Here is a 19581-nt window from a genome sequence, read left to right as displayed (position 1 = left end):
TCACATCCATACATGACTACTGGAAAAACTATAGCCTTGACTAGACATACCTTTGTTGGCAAAGTAATATCTCTGATTTTTAATATGCTATCTAGGTTGGTCATAGCTTTTCTTCCAAAGAGCAAGTGTCTTTTAATTTCATGTCTTCAGTCACCATCTGCAGTGATTTTGGAGCACAAAAAATTAAAGTCTGTCACTGCTTCCACTGTTTCCCCATCTATTTGCCATGAAGCGATGGGACCGGATGCCATGATCTTAGTTTTCTGAACGTGCAGTTTTAAGCCAACTTTTTGACTCTCCTCTCTCACCTTCATCAAGAGGCTCTTCAGTTACTTTTTGCTTTCTGCCATAAGGGTGGTGTCATCTGCATATCTGAGGTTATTATTTCTCCTGCAATCTTGAGTCCAGCTTGTGCTTCTTCCAGCCCAGCATTTCTCATGATGTACTCTGCATGGAAGTTAAATAACCAGGGTGATAATATACAGCCTTGACGTACTCCTTTCCCTATTTGGAACCACTCTGTTGTTCCATGTCTGGTCGTAACTATTGCTTCCTGACCTACATACAGATTTCTCAGGAGGCAGGTCAGGTGGTCTGATATTCCCATCTCTTCAAGAATTTTCTAGTTGTTGTGATCCACACAAAGGCCTAGGCATAGTCAATAAAGCAGAAATAGATGTTTTTCTGGAACTCTTGCTTTTACGATGATCAGCGGATGTTGGCCATTTGATCTCTGGTTCCTCTGCCTTTTCTAAAATCAGCTTGAACATCTGGAAGTTCATGGTTCGTGCATTGTTGAAGCGTGGCTTGGAGAATTTTGAGCATTACTTTGCTAGCGTGTGAGATGAGTGCAATTGTGCGGTAGTTTGAGCATTCTTTGGCATTGCCTTTCTTTGGGATGGGAATGAAAACTGACCTTTTCCAGTCCTGTGGCCACTGCTGAGTTTTCCAAATTCGCTGTCCTATTGAGTGCAGCACTTTCACAGCATCACCTTTCAGGATTTGAAATAAATCCATTGGATTGATTTATTTCAATCCATTTGATTTAAATCCATCACCTCCACTAGCTTTGTTCATAGTGAGGGTTCCTAAGGCCCACTTGAGTTCGCATCCAGGATGTCTGGCTCTAGGTGAGTGATCACACCATCGTGATTATCTGGGTCATGAAAATCTCTTTTGTACAGTTCTTCTGTGTATTGTTGCCACCTCTTCTTAATATCTTCTGCTTCTGTTAGGTCCATAACGTTTCCATCCTTTATTGTGCCTATCTTTGCATGAAATGTTCCCTTGGTATCTCTAATTTTCTTGAAAAGATCACTAGTCTTTCCCATTCTGTTGTTGTCCTCTATTTCTTTGAGGAAGGCTCTCTTATCTCTCCTTACCTTTCTTTGGAATCCTGCATTCAGATGCTTTTATCTTTCCTTTTCTCCTTTGCCTTTGGCTTCTCTTCTTTTCTCAGCTATTTGTAAGGCCTCCTCTACAATGCCACGAACCTCTGTCCATATTGTTCAGGCACTCTATCAGGCCAAACCCTTGAATCTATTTCTCACTTCCACTGTATAATCGTAAGGGATTTTATTTAGGTCATACCTGAATGGTCCAGTGGTTTTCCCTACTTTCTTCCATTTAAGTCTGAATTTGGTAATAAGGAGTTCATGATCTGAGTCACAGTCAGCTCCTGGTCTTGTTTTTGCTGACTGTATAAGAGCTTCTCTTTCTTTGGCTGCAAAGAATATAATCAATCTGATTTCGGTGTCAACCATCTGGTGATGTCCATGTGTAGAGTCTTCTCTTGTGTTGTTGGAAGAGGGTGTTTGCTATGACCAGTGCGTTCTCTTGGCAAAACTCTATTAGCCTTTGCCCTGCTTCATTCTGTACTTCAAGGCCAAATTTGCCTGTTACTCAGGTGTTTCTTGACTTCCTGCTTTTGCATTCCAGCCCCCTATAATGAAAAGGGCATCTTTTTTGGGTGTTAGATCCAGAAGGTCTTGGAGGTCTTCATAGAACTGTTCAACTTCAGATTCTTCAGCATTACTGGTTGGGGCATAGACTTGGATTACTGTGATACTGAATGGTTTGCCTAGAGATCTTCTGTCATTTTTGAGATTGCACCCAAGGACTGCATTTCAGACTCTTTTGTTGACTGTGGGGGCTACTCCATTCTTCTAAGGGATTCTTGCCGACAGTAGTAGATATAATGGTCATCTGAATTAAATTCACTCATTCTAGTCCATCTTAGTTCACTGATTCCTAAAATGTTGATGTTTAGTCTTGCCATCTCCTGTTTGACCACTTCCAATTTGCCTTGAATCATGGACCAAATATTCCAGGTTCCTGGGCAACACTGCTCTTTACAGCACCGGACCTTGCTTCTATCAGCAGGCACATCCACAACTGCATGTTGACTCTGCTTTGGCTCAGCCTCTTCATGCTCTGGAGTTATTTCTCCACTGATCTCCAGAAGCACCTCCAACAGGCCACCTACTGACCCGGGGAGTTCATCTCTCAGGGTCATTATCTTTTTGCTTTTTCATACTGTTCATGGGGTTCTCAAGGCAAGAATACTGAAATGGTCGGGCACTCCCTTCTCCAGTGGACCACATTTTGTCAGACCTCTCCACCATGACCCGTCCATCTTAGGTAGCCCCACACAGGATGGTTCATAGTTTCACTGAGTTAGACAAGGCTGTGGTCAATGTGATCAGTTTGGTTAGTTTTCTGTGATTGTGGTTTTCCTTCCTCCCACAGATACTGCCTTTTCGGTCAGATAAATCCCTCTTCATTCCTTCAAACTTAGTTCAGATGTCCTCATTGAAATTCTCAATTTGTGGTGTTTACTTGTTTCACACACTGGGCAGTGTTACATACTGGTATTTTTAGCACTGCTTACATCCTGAAACTCCAGTACTTTGGCCACCTCACGTGAAGAGTTGACTCACTGGAAAAGACTCTGATGCTGGGAGGGATTGGGGGCAGGAGGAGAAGGGGATGACAGAGGATGAGATGGCTGGATGGCATCACTGACTCAACAGACGTGAGTTTGAGTGAACTCCGGGAGTTGGTGATGGACAGGGAGGCCTGGTGTGCTGCGGTTCATGGGGTCACAAAGAGTCGGACACAACTCAGCAGCTGAACTGAACTGAACTGAACTGACATCCTGCTAAACTCATGTCTTTCTTCCTCGCCTACTAGAGTACACGTTTCTTAAGGGCAGAAACAGTTGTCTTGCAGTCTTTTGTATCTTTAGCCCCTGAGTGAATAACTGTCAGTAAAGTAGGTTTAAAGTCGTGTGACATAAAGATAAAGTTTACAAGACAACCAAAGTAGTATATCTCTTTTGCTCACTGATAAAGGTGCTTCTAAGAGATCAAGGTAAAATCAAGTCCTTTTCTATTTTCATTTACGGAAAATCAATATAAAGTAATGCTTTGCCTTAGCAATGTGAAATAGTTTGCAGAATGAATCACTTGGGCCTTGCAAATTTAACCTAAAATATATTATTTCCATCATTTCCTTTCTTATCCCGGTGAAAATGGTAGAGGCACACACGGCCTCAGGAGCTGCTGACGCTTCTAATTCTAAGTAAGAGAACCCTGTGAAACTTTATTCAAACAGGTCAACTAAAATTCCGTAAGAATGTACACACAGTTAGCATCCTGCAAATAAGAATGCATTTCCTCTAATGGTTTCTGAGCAGTTACAACGGCCAGAGACCATCACCAGCAGTGTGAACATGCATTCACATGCAATGTACAGTCCAGTTCAGTTCAGCCGCTCAGTCGTGTCCGACTCCTTGCGACCCCATGAATCGCAGCACGCCAGGCCTCCCTGTCCATCACCAACTCCCAGAGTTCACTCAGACTCACGTCCGTCGAGTCAGTGATGCCATCCAGCCATCTCATCCTGGGTCGTCCCCTTCTCCTCCTGCCCCCAAGCCCTCCCAGCATCTGTTTCCAATGAGTCAACTCTTCGCACGAGGTGGCCAAAGTACTGGACTCTCAGCCTTAGCATCATTCCTTCCAAAGAAATCCGAGGGCTGATCTCCTTCAGAATGGACTGGTTGGATCTCCTTGCAGTCCAAGGGACTCTCAAGAGTCTTCTCCAACACCACAGTTCAAACGCATCAATTCTTCTGTGCTCAGCCTTCTTCACAGTCCAACTCTCACATGCATACATGACCACAGGAAAAACCATAGCCTTGACTAGACGGACCTTAGCTGGCAAACTAATATCTCTGCTTTTGAATATGCCATCTAGGTTGGTCATAGCTTTTCTTCCAAGGAGTAAGTGTCTTTTAATTTCATGGCTGCAGTCACCATCTGCAGTGATTTTGGAGCCCCCCAAAATAAAGTCTGACACTGTTTCCACTGTTTCTCCATCTATTTCCCATGAAGTGATGGGACCAGATGCCATGATCTTCGTTTTCTGAATGTTGAGCTTTAAGCCAACTTTTTCACTCTCCTCGTTCACTTTCATCAAGAGGCTTTTTAGTTCCTCTTCACTTTCTGCCATAAGGGTGGTGTCATCTGCATATCTGAGGTTATTGATATTTCTCCCGGCAATCCTGATTCCACCTTGTGTTTCTTCCAGTCCAGTGTTTCTCATGATGTACTCTGCATAGAAGTTAAATAAGCAGGGTGACAATATACAGCCTTGACGGACTCCTTTTCCTATTTGGAACCACTCTGCTGTTCCTTGTCCAGTTCTAACTGTTGCTTCCTGACCTGCATACAGATTTCTCAAGAGGCAGGTTAGGTGGTCTAATATTCCCATCTCTTCAAGAATTTTCCACAGTTTATTGTGATCCACACAGTCAAAGGCTTTGGCATAGTCAATCAAGCAGAAATAGATGTTTTTCTGGAACTCTCTTGCTTTTTCCATGATCCAGCAGATGTTGGCAATTTGATCTCTGGTTCCTCTGCCTTTTCTAAAACCAGCTTGAACATCAGGGAGTTCATGGTTCACATATTGCTGAGGCCTGGCTTGGAGAATTTTGAGCATTACTTTAGTAGCATGTGAGATGAATGCAACTGTGTGGTAGCTTGAGCATTCTTTGGCATTGCCTTTCTTTGGAATTGGAATGAAAACTGACCTTTTCCAGTCCTGTGGCCACTGCTGAGTTTTCCAAATTTGCTGTCCTATTGAGTGCAGCACTTTCACAGCATCATCCTTCAGGATTTGGAACAGCTCAACTGGAATTCCATCACCTCCACTAGCTTTATTCGTAGTGATGCTTTCTAAGGCCCACTTGACTTCACTTTCCAAGATGTCTGGCTCTAGATGAGTGATCACATCATCATGATTATCTGGGTCTTGAAGATCTTTTTTGTACAGTTCTTCCATGTATTCTTGCCACCTCTTCTTAATATCTTCAGCTTCTATTAGGTCCAGACCATTTCTGTCCTTTATCGAGCCCATCTTTGCATGAAATGTTCCCTTGGTATCTCTAATTTTCTTGAAGAGATCTCTAGTCTTTCCCATTCTGTTCTTTTCCTCTATTTCTTTGCATTGATCGCTGAAGAAGGCTTTCTTATCTCTTCTTGCTATTCTTTGGAACTCTGCATTCAGATGCTTATATCTTTCCTTTTCTCCTTTGCTTTTTGCCTCTCTTCTTTTCATAGCTATTTGTAAGGCCTCCCCAGACAGCCATTTTCCTTTTTTGCATTTCTTTCCCATGGGGATGGTCTTGATCCCTGTCTCCTGTACAATGTCACAAACCTCATTCCATAGTTCATCAGGCACTCTATCTATCAGATCTAGGCCCTTAAATCTATTTCTCACTTCCACTGTATAATCATAAGGGATTTGATTTAGGTCATACCTGAATGGTCTAGTGGTTTTCCCTACTTTCTTCAATTTAAGCCTGAATTTGGTAATAAGGAGTTCACACAGTCAGCTCCTGGTCTTGTTTTTCTTGACTGTATAGAGCTTCTCCATCTTTGGCTGCAAAGAATATAATCAATCTGATTTCGGTATTGACCATCTGGTGATGTCCACGTGTAGAGTCTTCTCTTGTGTTGTTGGAAGAGGGTGTTTGCTATGACCAGCGCATTTTCTTGGCAAAACTCTATTAGTCTTTGCCCTGCTTCATTCCACATTCCAAGGCCAAATTTGCCTGTTACTCCAGGTGTTTCTTGACTTCCTACTTTTGCATTCTAGTCCACTATATTGAAAAGGATATCTTTTTTGGGTGTTAGTTCTAAAAGGTCTTGTAGGTCTTCATAAAACAGTTCAACTTCAGCTTCTTCAGCGTTACTGGTTGGGGCATAGACTTGGATAACTGTGATATTGAATGGTTTGCCTTGGAGACGAACAGAGATCATTCTGTCATTTTTGAGAGTGCATCCAAGTACTGCATTTTGGACTCTTGTTGACCATGATGGCTACTCCATTTCTTCTGAGGGATTCCTGCCCGCAGTAGTAGATGTAATGGTCATCTGAGTTAAATTCACCCATTCCAGTCCATTTTAGTTCGCTGATTCCTAGAATGTCGACGTTCACTCTTGCCATCTCTTGTTTGACCACTTCCAATTTGCTTTGATTCATGGACCTGACATTCCAGGTTCCTATGCAATATTGCTCTTTACAGCATCAGACCTTGCTTCTATCACCAGTCACATCCACAGCAGGGTATTGTTTTTGCTTTGGCTCCATCCCTTCATTCTTTCTGGAGTTACCTCTCCACCGATCTCCAGTAGCATATTGGGCACCTAATGACCTGGGGAGTTCCTCTTTCGGTATCCTATCATTTTGCCTTTTCATACTGTTCATGGGGTTCTCAAGGCAAGAATACTGAAGTGGCTTGCCATTCCCTTCTTCAGTGGACCACGCTCTGTACATTGGACCACAATATACAGAGCAGGGGCCAAAATAATTCTGACCAAAATATCCAGTAACTAGTAACAGGACATTTAAATGTAAAACTGACTAATCAACAAATGTCTTTTTTATCAACAAAAGACAAATTAAGTGAGTATGTAATACTTGTTTTTTTAGGTTTTTTTTGACATACTGTCTCTTGGGTTCTCTATCTCAACCTCCATCAGCTTGTTAGTCATTCTTCACAGTCACAGAAGTTAACCCACATTAAGCACACACAGGAGAATAAAATGAAAATTAAAAACTCACTCAATTCCATGATAATGACATACTGAAGCTTCTTCAAAAGGTAAACCACGAAGTTTCCGAGGACTAAGTTCTGGTGTCAGGACAAAAGTCTTCTCTCTGAAACAAAAAGCTTTCATTTGCATTTATTTGGTGAGAATGTTCAAGAAACTGTCTAAAGAACAAAGTCTGATTTCCTTCTCTATAACTAGATATTACATGGGATTAAAAACTGAATCACATCAGGAAGCCAAAGAAGAAAACGAAGTGAGGTTAAGCCTAGGGGTTTCGTCTCGTATATTTTCTCTGTCCCAAGCTTCTAAATATGATAATATTACTTATTTTACAAAACTGTTCTGCTGCTGCTGCTGCTGCTGCTGAATCACTTCAGTCGTGTTCGACTCTGTGCGACCCCACAGACAGCAGGCAGCCCACCAGGCTCCCCCGTCCCTGGGACTCTCCAGGCAAGAACACTAACAGTGGGTTGTCATTTCCTTCTCCAATGCATGAAAAATGGTTGAATCAAGAATAGAACATGATCTGTAGGGAAATTCAAGAAGGAGCATTATTCCTGAAGCATATGTTTTTCCTGGTGTAGTAAACTGATTATGCATTTATTAACAGTTAAATTGTTTCCTTGCAGTGGAATAATTAAAGTCAAACTTGAATCTTCAGTAACAAAAGAGGTATTTAGTTCCAATTATACCACATGGGGAATCCAGATTTTTCTATGCCTGGGAACATAGTCATGTTGACACCTATTTTAAGAATCAGTGACCTTTTAAATATCAGTGGATATGAAGACTAACTGGTGGTTTCAGCTCTTCTAAAGCTGGTTCCAATCAGCAGGTGTGGCAGAACTAGTCCTGCGGTGAACTTACATAAAACACTCATTCTCAGCCCCTGCACGTCAGGACCTGCAGTCAGGTTAAGCTTTCTGAGTTATTCTAGTAAGAGGCCTCCTCCTCTGCCTGGGTTGGGAGCCACCGTTCTGATGAGCTGCATCATGATTCCTGGACCTCAGAACAGGTTAGAGGTGAGGATGGGAGAATTATGCAAGTTTCTTTACACTGGTAACAGGCAGAAGGAGACACCAGGGGCTTGACTTCAGAAGACTTACAAACGGTAGACAGAAAAACAAGCAGGCAGTGGAGTATCAAGAATAATTCACTATCACACTTCCCCGCTTGGCTTTAGTAATGAAAACTGCCCATGTGACACTGAATATTATCTACAGAGTGTAAGATAAGCATTTGAAATTATTACATTAAAATTTAAGACATATGCAAGTTAATGAATCCTGAAAACCAGGATTTATATTCTAATGCATTCATTTAAAGTGTTTTTCATAAAGCAGCACTAATAAATGGCAATGATCCCAGTATTTTATGGCTATTCAAGGGAATAATTCTGTAATATGAAACTATTTAGGTGCCCAGCATTTCACTCCCTTCCTTTACCGCGTTGTCTTGTTTAACCTCTCCCAGCAACTTTAACTATTTGTGTTTAATTTTGCTCGCACCTTGTTCTTTCTGAAGGAAATGCTTTACAGGTGTGTACTTTGTCTAATACTTCCTCTATATACGCAGGTGTCACTCCGGTACTTTGCTTAATACCGCTTTTCAGGTGGTTCCTCAATAGATACTTAAGGGCCTTGAGTCATTACCAAGAAAGCTCACCTTTCAGCTTTAACACAAGACATAGCTGATAATGACACAGTTCTTTACTAACATCCAGGAATTATATCAAACTTCCCTGGATAAATCACTGGCAAGCTACAGGAAGAATTAACAGTATCCCGCCTTGACACTGCAGCTACAAGACATTCTGGTCAAAAAGAGCACAACCTACGTAATTCAGTTTCGGCAATCCCATCTGACTCTGCCAGTTCACGCTTAATAATTTGGAAGGACAGGAATCCAACAACTAAATAGATGAAAACGCATATATAATTCTTCCCTTTCTTGATTCCCACAGAAAGGATTATCAATCTCTCAAAGCTATAAGAAAATTACTCTAAAATTACACTGTTTTTATGTCATTAAAATCATTAAGTCACTAAAACTCAGAACTAATAAGGCCATCGTATCTCCTAAGTTGCTCCCCATCTCTCTCTGTCTTTAGTGACCACGCACATGATGAATTCTTTCCAAAATCAACCCTTAAATTTGGGCTTCCCTGGTGGCCTAGACGGTAAAGCATCTGCCTGTAACGTGGGAGACCTGGGTTCGATTCCTGGGTCGGGAAGATCCCCTGGAGAAGGAAATGACTCCAGCACTCTTGCCTGGAAAATCCCATGGACGGAGAAGCCTGATAGGCTACAGTCCATGGGGTTGCAAAGAGTCCTACTTGCTAAAACAAGCTTTGTAAAAGTAATCAAAAATGTTCTATAGTTTTTAAGGTCCTTTGGCAAATTCTCAGAAAAATGGATTAACAAGAAGAAACTGGGGCAGTGAACAAAGTATTCAAATCTCACAAGTATTTGATGTCACAATTTTGCAACACCCAGAATTTATTAATTAGCAACTTGGTGGAAGCTGTCTTGGAAGTCAAATTAGTTGTAAATTATTCAAGTTGACAGTGAGTTTTACCTGGTATAGTTTCAAAAGCACTTTCCCATTCTTCTCAGTTGAAAGGCTATCCTTTTTGCTACTATTAGGCATAACTGACAATGTCATGATTAAGTAGTAGTAAAATCAAAACTAGAAAGTGATAGAAAAGAGAATTTAAAAAAATTTTTGCAAGTCAAATTATAATTTTTCTGAAAAAGTATTGCCATCTGTCTACAAAATAGAAGCTCACTTCTATCAGAAATATGTTAAGGTGGTTTTTATTATTCCCGTTTCCTTTATACTCAACACTACAAACTGTAGAACATTAGGCTACGGTAAAATGTGAGAATTAAGGCCAACTGATAAACACTGGGCTCAAACTTGCAGATTTTGTCAAAGTGGCACAGAACATCTAACTGGATGTTAGAGCTAAACACGTAACTGGAGAAGTGAGAGGCAATGTGCTTTTAAAAAGATTCCTTAAAAAATTAGTTGGAAGTTATAAGTTTATAACTTACCCTTTTTGAATCTGTAAAGGCTGAAGATCTCCAATTGGTAATCCGTCTGAGGTAAAGAATTTAAGCAATTCTTTAGCATCCAATAATGTGACTGAATCCCGTGGGCCCTCTTTGTGGCCCAGCAATTGTTCAGATGAGCGAGGTAATGAACCAGTTCTGAGAAGAAAAAAAAAATTATGTAGATTTATTGAAAGCAGATTAGAATTCTCCATGGTCAGGAAAAGCTGCTATGAACAGAAACCAGAAAAATACACACACACATTTAAAACTGAAAATCTACACATTTAAGAAAGAAAAAAAGTAAAATCGTTGCAAATCATTTAGAATCAAAGCATATTTTCAAAACCCTGTATGTAGGTTACAGGCAAACTTGCAGTTATCATGTCAAAACAACGTTAGTACTTAAATAAACATAATCATACTCTTTATACTTGGCCTGATTGATTGCATTCACGCTATCATTATCAGGCCATCCCACTATCAGTATCAGTGTGAAGTCATCAATTCTACAAAGTTCAAACCTAAACTCTCTTGTATGTTCCAAAGCCCCGCAATATTCTAAATTCTGAAGGCAGAGACCAAATGCTCCAATGTTCCATAAACTTGAAAGGCTGTGTAAAGCGCAGCCATGAAATGAGATGGTCATCAGGTATTTCCCCAAGGTCTCTCCTAGCCGTGATTACGACATTATGAATAAACACTAAATTATTCTTATACCTGAAATATATGCAGGACTTCATACTTTCCAAACTGCATACAATATATTCTTAATCCTCACAAATTCCCTTGAAAAAGACAGGACAGGTCTTTTCTCAAAATGAAATTAACAACTGAAAATAAGAACTTTGTAAAGTTCGTATCACACCAAGCCTAAAAAACGATCACTATTCTTGCCACACAACAGTGCCTTACACACCCACAGTGCCAAGAGTTTCAAAATGGCAGAATCAGAACCAGCCTGACTCTGAATCAGGTACCAATTCTACTCTATCAGTCTATGAACCCAAAGAGCTCACAGGTTTTAAAAACTGGAAAGAAAACAGCTGCAGAGAACGCTACAGGTTTTCTCAAGCACCGAGCTACAAATCACACTATTACTCTGTCATCAGAGCAAAAATAAAGCCTTTCAATACCTGCACAGAACAGTCATTTCCTGACTTTATATTAATTCAACTATTTCCTGATTAATCACTCAAGCATTTTTATTGATAACTATATGATTAAAATGTTGACATTATGGCCTTAAGACATATTTCTATACAAGACAACAGTGTCTCTTTTTTCTTCTCATTCCCTTTATTTTTAAATTGAAAATATAAATCTAATGAAAACAGTCAAATAAGAAAACACTCAAAACACTATACCCCAGGAGGGCAAGAACTACATGATGAGGTGAATTTAACTTCTATACAGCCATTCGCTAACAGTGACTAACAAAACCTTAATCAGTATTGCTCTCAATCATCTGATAGGCGAGTTGCAATGGGGAAATGCATACTCTGCATTTACATAGAACCCAGGACACAGAAGTATCAGAAAAATTTCAAAGCGCAGTTTGTGATCAAGTATACCAGCAAGATACCTCTTGAGGAAAAAACAAGACACGCTAACAACACATTTTTGGTGTTTCCAAGCTTACAAAGTGTTTTTTCATACATTATCTCATTAGATTTTCACAACTTTGAAGTAGAACTGGGCCTGTTATCTCCATCTTACAGATAAGTCAACAACGTCACGTAACAGGTGACTGAGTTTGTCTGAAACCAAATTCCTGGTTCGTCCTTGCTGGTCCAGTCATTGAGAATCGGCCTTCCAATACAGGGCACAGAAGTCCGATCCCTGGTCAGGGAAGGAAGATCGCACTGCCACGGGGCAGCGAGCCTCGCCTGCGTGACAAACCTCGAGAAGCCCGCACGCCCGACGAGGAGCCGGCACACCGCCACCAAGACCCGACACGGCCAACAAGGGCCGCCCTGCGGCTCAGCGGCGAAGAGCCCGCCTGCAGCGCGGGACAGCTGGGTTTGACCCCTGGGCTGGGAAGAGCCCCTGGAGAAGGGAAAGGCTACCCACTCCAGGATTCTCGCCTGGAGAAGTCCAGGGACTGTATAGTCCATGGGGTCACAGAGTCAGACACAACTGAGCGACTTTCACTCACAGCCAAATAAATAAACAAAACCAAATCCTTACGATGTCTGAACGTCACTCCGTGATGGTCTTTTATTCTTCTGCTGAATCTAACATGAAACAAATTATGAAACGATATAACTCTGGTTCCCAGCCAAGCATCAGATGGTGTGCTCCCGTATTCCGAAGTGCCCACAAGTACGTAGTCAGTACTTACTCTGCAGTTATCACCGTGAGGCACTAAAAACAAGTTCATCGATCGTGAATTTATAGACCCCTAATCACTGTTCAGGGCTGGTTCAGGTATGACTCCAAGGAGGAGAGAGGAGGGAGAGAGCGAAAGGAGATAATCACATCAGTGTAGAATGAGGCAGGAACGGCACGATAAAGCAATTTCAAGAAAGCAGCAATAGCACAGTCTTTTAACCGCAGCATTTATAGAAGTCTTAAGAGAAAGGTGATATTTGTGCTACACCCGAACTCCAGACAAGCTTCTTCTGGTTCAAGATGATGCATCACACATACACATTAACCTCTCCACTCAAAAAAAGAAAAATCACAGCGCTGAAGTACTGAGCCCCAAGTTTATAATAGGGCTCAGAAAGGAAGAAGGAAGAGGAGTGGACCAAAGGTTCAGTGACTTTCAGGAATGACTAGAATACTCCTCGGCAGGAATTAAAAGGAACCTACAGAGAAGGCGGACTGCGTCCTTGTCTCCCAGGAAACCACGGGCAGGCTCTGCACTGGAGCTCAGAGCGGCAGCAGGCAGCTATCAGCTGACACGGTTTCAGAACTCCACAGAATACCCTCCCGCACCACATCTGAGACTCCTGCTTTTACCTCCAAGAGAAAAACTGCTCTCTGAAGATCGAGAACCAGGTGCTGCCCTACCGTCAGCGGCGAAGCCCCCAGAATACACCCTAATTTAAGCAATGGGTAAAGCACCCAAGCTGCCTCCCCCCAGGGGCCCTTCATCTGCCTTCTCCCAGGATAAATCCTGGTGACAGCAGGCAGGGAACAGAAGCGCACGTACAGAGAGGATGATGCAACTACAGACATCCAACAGTCCAGGACTGAGTTCTCAGCTGTGAGCAGCCAAGGGCCAGCAGATACTGAAGGACCACACAGAAGAGAAGGGCGGCAGAGGGGCAGGCGAAGCAGGCTCAAGGGTAACGGGGCCACTTAAAGAGCAGGTGAGACAGGCTAAGAGGGAGTCCCAGCTGACAAGCCAGCATCCGTAGGGCACCTTCTCAGTGCTTCTCACTAATAAGCATCGGTCGCTGTGAAAAAAGGGTAGATAACAAAAAGGATTATTAGGAATTTCTTTAATAGCTGCCAAAAGCTTATTGGAAAGATGAAAGGAAAGGTCAGGGAAACACACCAGAATGCAGAGCAGCAGAGATGAGGAGATGGGCTATCCCTGTTTTCTGTGGAATCACCCTTCACACTTTCTGTTTTTCTCACTGTGCTGGGTCCGTGCTGCTGCGTGGACTTTTTCTACAGCTGCAGAGGACGGGGGCTGTTTCCTAGCTGCAAGGCGCCCGCTTCTCGCTGCGGTGTCTCTCCTTGTGTGGAGCACAGACGCCAGGGCCCCCAGGCCTCAGCAGCAGTGGCGTGCGGGCTCAGCAGCTGCCGCTCGCAGGCTCTAAAGCACAGGCTCAGCAGCTGCGGCACAGAGTGCCCCGAGCACACGGGATCGTCCCACACTAGGCACTGAATCGGTGTCTCCAGCACTGGCTGGCCGACTCTCTCCCACCGAGCCACCCAGAAAGTCCGAAGACATGGATTATCGAAAGAAGAATCAAACGTACTGAAAAATCAATCTGAGGCATCTAAAGTAAAAGAGGTAATTACAAATAAGGAAGAAAGAAAACAGAAGGACAAGCACTACCAGAGAAACAGCAGCAGAATATTCCCAAGAGCTAAAGGGGAGCAGCCCTGGGTGTTCACTGGAAGGACTGGTGCTGAAGCTGAAGCGCCAATCCTTTGGCCACCTGCTGTGAAGAGCTGACTCATCTGAAAGGACCCTGATGCTGGGAAAGATTGAGGGCAGGAGGAGAAGGGGACGACAGAGGATGAGATGGCTGGATGGCATCACCGACTCGATCGACATGGGTTTAGGTGAATTCCGGGAGTTGGTGATGGACAGGGAGGCCTGGCGTGCTGCGGTTCATGGGGTCGCAAAGAGTCAGACATGACTGAGCGACTGAACTGATATCCAAGAGCTAATAAAAAGGCAAAAGCCTCAAGACCAAACATTGCACACCATGAGGGCATCATGTAATTTCAGAACATTAAGGAAAACAGAAAATGCTAAAAGCCTCAGAGACAGAATAAAATACCTATTAAGGGACAAAAGTCCATGTCACATCAGACTTCGCATTAAGGTATGAGATCCAAGAAAACACAGGTCCAATCTAACCTGGAAATGTAACCAAAAGACAGACCAGGACAACAGCTGTGCAGGCAGGCGGGGTCAGTCCAAACGAGAGCATCACGTCGGAGAAGTGGGAGGAAAGTGACTCCAGGGGGAAAGAGACAGCCTACTGCCAAGCGACACGAGCCGCAGGGGAAGGCGGAGGATGAAAGGGGAAGAGGAGCAGGGCTTCCACCCTCGCCCTTCACAACGGGAAGTGGGAACACACAGTCCGAAATCGACGGGCAGGAAATCCACGGTCTCTGGGCAACCTGTCCTTTCCTCCACCTTCTTTCCAGACTGGCCTTTCCTCCTGACCTGTGAATGTTACAGACCCCCAGGGAACGGCCTTACGCCCTCCTCTCTTTCTATACAGCCTCACCATGTCATCTCACCCACTAGCATATATTAAAGAAACCCTTTTAGTGATAACTCCAAACAAACTCCCAGATTTCTCCACCTAATACGCCCACATGCATAATCCATAGGTTAAATAAACCATCCCTAAAGCAGAATTCTTGATCTTTCTCCCCCAACTCACCCTTGTTTCAACCTATCCATCTTTCCCAAACCATGAGGACACCACCCGCCTGCTGTTCAAGCCGGAAACCTAAACTGTCTCGGATGCCTCTCCCTCTCTCAGAGAAGACGGGCAGGAGAAAACAGGAAGTTTCTTTTTTCCTAGCTTAGCACCAAAATATTCTGCAAACTTGTCTCCACTACTACTCTAGTTAGAAGTCAAAGCTACCTCTCAGCCTACAGAAAAAGCCACCTAAGTGATCTGTCCGTTCCTAATATCTTCCTCCCACAATCCATTTACCACAAAAAAGTTATTTTTCAAAATCAGATCACATCACTGACAGAAAATCCATGGAAAGCTTACCAAGGCACTTACGATCCAAAGACCGCGTGAACACCGCTAAGGGCCTGCGTGCCTGCAGGTGCTTCGCGCATTCACCCACGAGGCCTCAGCTCCAGCGTAACTCCTCAGGGCGCCTGCCCCAGCCCCCCCACATGCCAACAAGGAGAGCCCTCTCCTTCAGTCCCGCAGCCCCATTCGCTGCACTCAGGTCGGTTTCCAAGTCTTGTATCTACTTGTCTGCTTTTTGTGTTCTGTTGACTGTCTCTCCCCCTTAAAAGGCAAGCTCTAACAGCAGAGCCTAACACACAGTGGGTACTCAGTTAATATTCGTTGATACCTGTGAATAAAATGTTATCAGTTCAGTTCAGTCGCTCAGATGTGTCCAACTCTTTGCGACCCCGTGGACTGCAGCATGCCAGGCTTCCCTGTCCATCACCAACTCCCAGAGTTTACCCAAACACATGTCCATCGCGTCGGTGATGCCATCCAACCATCTCATCCTCAGTCGTCCCCTTCTCCTCCTGCCCCCAATCCCTCCCAGCATCTGAGTGTTTTCAATGAGTCAACTCTTTGCTCAGGTGGCCAAAGTATTGAGTTTCAGCTTCAGCATCAGTCCTTCCAATGAATATTCAGAACTGATTTCCTTTAGGATGGACTGGTTGGATCTCCTTGCAGTCCAAGGGACTCTCAAGAGTCTTCTCCAACACCACAGTTCAAAAGCATCAATTCTTCAGCACTCAGCTTTCTTTATAGTCCGACTCTCACATGCACACATGACTACTGGAAAAATCATACCTCTGACTAGGCAGATCTGAAGTGATAAATGTTCTCAGCAGAGGGGCTAAAAGTAAGGATGTGACTTGCAATATTTGGGAGGGCAATGCAGCAGAGTCAAATCCCTGTCTTCCTCCCATCCCTGCACCACTCAGCAATGACGTGCTGAGCGCCCGCTACACACCAAGCCAAAACAAGCAGACACAAACTCTGGCTCCTAGAGACGGCCATATATACAAACATAAAAATGTAAAACAGGAACATTTCTAAATGGCTTGAAGGAAAAGAGCACTTTTACTTCATCTTACACATTCCTGTGAAGGAAATGGCAGCCCACTCCAGCATTCTTGCCTGGTGAATCCCAGGGACAGAGGAGCCCAGTGGGCCCCAGTCCGTGGGGTCACAAAGAGTCGGACACGAGTGAGCGGCCACACACACACACTCCTGTATTTTCAAACTTTCTCTTTCATAGTCATGTTTCTGTGCGTCTGTGGAGGATGGTCTGGCGGTCACACACTGACATGCTGCCTGTGACTGGTGCACCCAGAAAGCGCAAGCGGCATACGGCAGGGAAAGAGCGCTTCCTGGACACCTTGCTCTGCAGCAGTCCATCTCGGTCTGTCTGTCTGTCTGTCTACAGTAAGCACACATATCCTTTACAATAAATCCATAAACTACTATCTCATAAACACAATTTAAGGAGTAAGAAAAAATAAAGGTCATACAAAATAATAAGCTATTTAAACGTTACCTCATTTTTTGTTTAGCTTTTTCACAAGTTTCCAAATTTTGAAGGACATGCCTTTCTGGCCACTCCAGAGGATTGGTCTCCACTAGGCGGGAAGAAGTAAGCTCCAGTGAACTGCTATCTGAAGAGAAAGAAGCACGTGTGAGCACTGAACCGCATTAACATACTGAATTTTGCCACATAAAAATGTGTACATGTAGACACACACAAGCCAGCCGGGTTAGCTGCACAATGCTCGCCTCAGGCACTCGCTAAGGGGGTCTCCGATGGCCCGAACTATGCAAAATGGCACAGAGAAGTTTTTTGGAAATGATAAAGAAAAGTAGTATTGAGCTTTATTTTACGTTCTTCTCATAATAAAAGTTATGGGCCGGAATTCAGAAGAGGAGTGAGCACTGCAGGGACTCACAGGGAACGAAAGCATAGCTTTGTTACTTTTGTGAAATTAGTTCTAAATGAAAAAGAGACAACTCTGGGGAGAACATATGGGATATAACATGTGGTCTCCACATCAGAAGAGGAATTAGCACCAATACCCTGAAAAATTATATTTTTAAAAGATTACTTCATTCTCAACAGCACAATCATACAATAACTTAAGACGTTTGAGGGTAAAGATCACTTTAGAAGTAACTCTCACATATATTAATGTAAGATGCTTTAACATATTCACTTTCAAGTAAATCACTAACATTAAATGCTATTTTACTACTAGTAAAGTGTTATATGTAAGAGTGTCTTCTCTTTTTGGTCGGTGTGGTGCAATGAACAAACACTGAGGTTGCCGATAATCCACAATCCTCATTAAAGACTGAGGGCCATCTTCCATTCTCATTATTAATTATGAGGACATCGCGACTGTTTTAAGACTGATAAAATCACTAACTGTACTACTGGATCCAAAACCATCTGATGTTTTACACTGCTGTGTACTATTACACACTACTCTAATAAACTGACTGAAAATTACTGGACATTAGCTGTTTGACTGTCAACCCTGACAAAAATACCCATTTTATACTTTAGGCTCTTACAAAGTGATAATGATTTGGGAAGAAATTTTTGAACTAAAAAGAAAAAAATCACAGATGAAAACACAAGCCAACTGCACCATTTTTCCTTTACTTTCAAACTATTTAGTCTTCAATAGTTAAAACCATTTTTAGTGTCTACGCTGGATTGCCCCAACCAAACACCATCCAAGTATAGTAGTTCCTGCTTCTTAATAAAGGTGGTGAAATAGTGACTATTTCGTGGAAGAATAAGCTTCAGGATGAAATAATCTGCTTTATAATGCTGGCATGGCTTTTCAAAAAATGGATAAAGAAACAACCATTAGTAGTTCTGAACAATTACAGGCTATGTTCACAGAAGAATACAAGCCATGTTAAATAAAAGTAAACATTAATTACTCCCCTAAATATTACAATATAAATTATTAAATTAGCATATACAATCTACATCAATGTACATGCCACAGGCTAAATACCAGGTGCAGACACACGTCCGTGTGTCACAGGGGAGCGGCCTGGTGACTGGGCGTGCGCGCCGACCCCAGCGGTGGCTATGGCGGCAGTGTAAGTGGCCGCAACTGTCTGGAGAGGATTACAGCCCAGGTGTTTTATGGGGATCACCTCAGTTAGCCCTCATAATGACCCTAGTCACTGGGTAGAATTATCCCCATTTGAAACATGAGAAAGCAGGCACGGAGAGGAAGAAGAACCTGCCCAGACGTCCAGCTGAGGTCTGCGCCCCGGCTGTCTCGCCCAAAGGCCTGGGCCTCGAAACAGGGCACGAGGCGCCGTGCTTCCGTTTTCTTTCCCAACTAGATTGTAAGCCTGCTCAAAGCCAAGGGCCACCCGAATTTCTGCTTCTTTGTGCGCCTTCCGGGCATCACACAGAGACAAGGCACACAACGAACATTATTATTGACTTGATTCTGTGGCCATTTTCTTATTAATGTGTGGGATAAAAATGATTCTCGCAGAATAACGACAGAAAATTATCCTATACATTTACAATGCCAGGCAATCATCAAACGCTTCCTTTTTAAATCCTGAAGAGCTTCACTCTATGCAAATTCATCACCAGAACAGAAAGCAGCAAAATAGAAAGAAATGCAAGTTAATACAGAAAAGACCTCCTGCTCCTTCAGTGAGTCTGGTGACTTCCTACTATAACAAATGGCAAGTGTGGAGCATCTTATTATATGTAGTTTTAAATACATTAAGTTTACTAAGCTCTGCTTTCCTCACCTTATGAAAATATAGCTTAATAGAAACCCACCCATTCCGGCAGCTTAGTAACAGTTTTAAGAGGAATCACCTTGAAGTGCTTTTCCTTCACTCAAAAATAATTATACTGAACATGGTTAACAAAAAAAGTCAGAAAATTTCTAATGTCTAAATGATGAAAAATACAACATACCGATATTTACACACATACTTGTACACACAAATATATCACTACTACAACTTGATAGA

At 42.9% G+C, this 19581-nt stretch overlaps 1 protein-coding gene across 4 annotated transcripts in view; it reads right to left on the bottom strand.

The window, feature by feature from the left end:
* MTBP (MDM2 binding protein) overlaps nt 1-19581 on the bottom strand; it is a 68001-nt gene that overhangs the window by 15801 nt on the left and 32619 nt on the right. For all 4 annotated transcript variants that reach the window (XR_011259105.1, XM_069600768.1, XM_069600769.1 and 1 more), the window contains exons 15-17: nt 17102-17219; nt 10175-10330; nt 7129-7224 (exon numbers count right to left, since the gene is read on the bottom strand). Coding sequence is in view for 3 of the 4 variants with exons in the window: in XM_069600768.1 (XP_069456869.1) it covers nt 7129-7224; nt 10175-10330; nt 17102-17219 (370 nt within the window). In the remaining variant the exon portion in view is untranslated. The remainder of the gene's footprint in view (nt 1-7128; nt 7225-10174; nt 10331-17101; nt 17220-19581) is intronic.

Source organism: Ovis canadensis, chromosome 9 (assembly GCF_042477335.2).
Source record: "Ovis canadensis isolate MfBH-ARS-UI-01 breed Bighorn chromosome 9, ARS-UI_OviCan_v2, whole genome shotgun sequence".
In the NCBI taxonomy this organism is placed as follows: Eukaryota; Metazoa; Chordata; class Mammalia; order Artiodactyla; family Bovidae; genus Ovis; species Ovis canadensis.
This window is presented reverse-complemented; position numbering and strand designations above follow the sequence as displayed.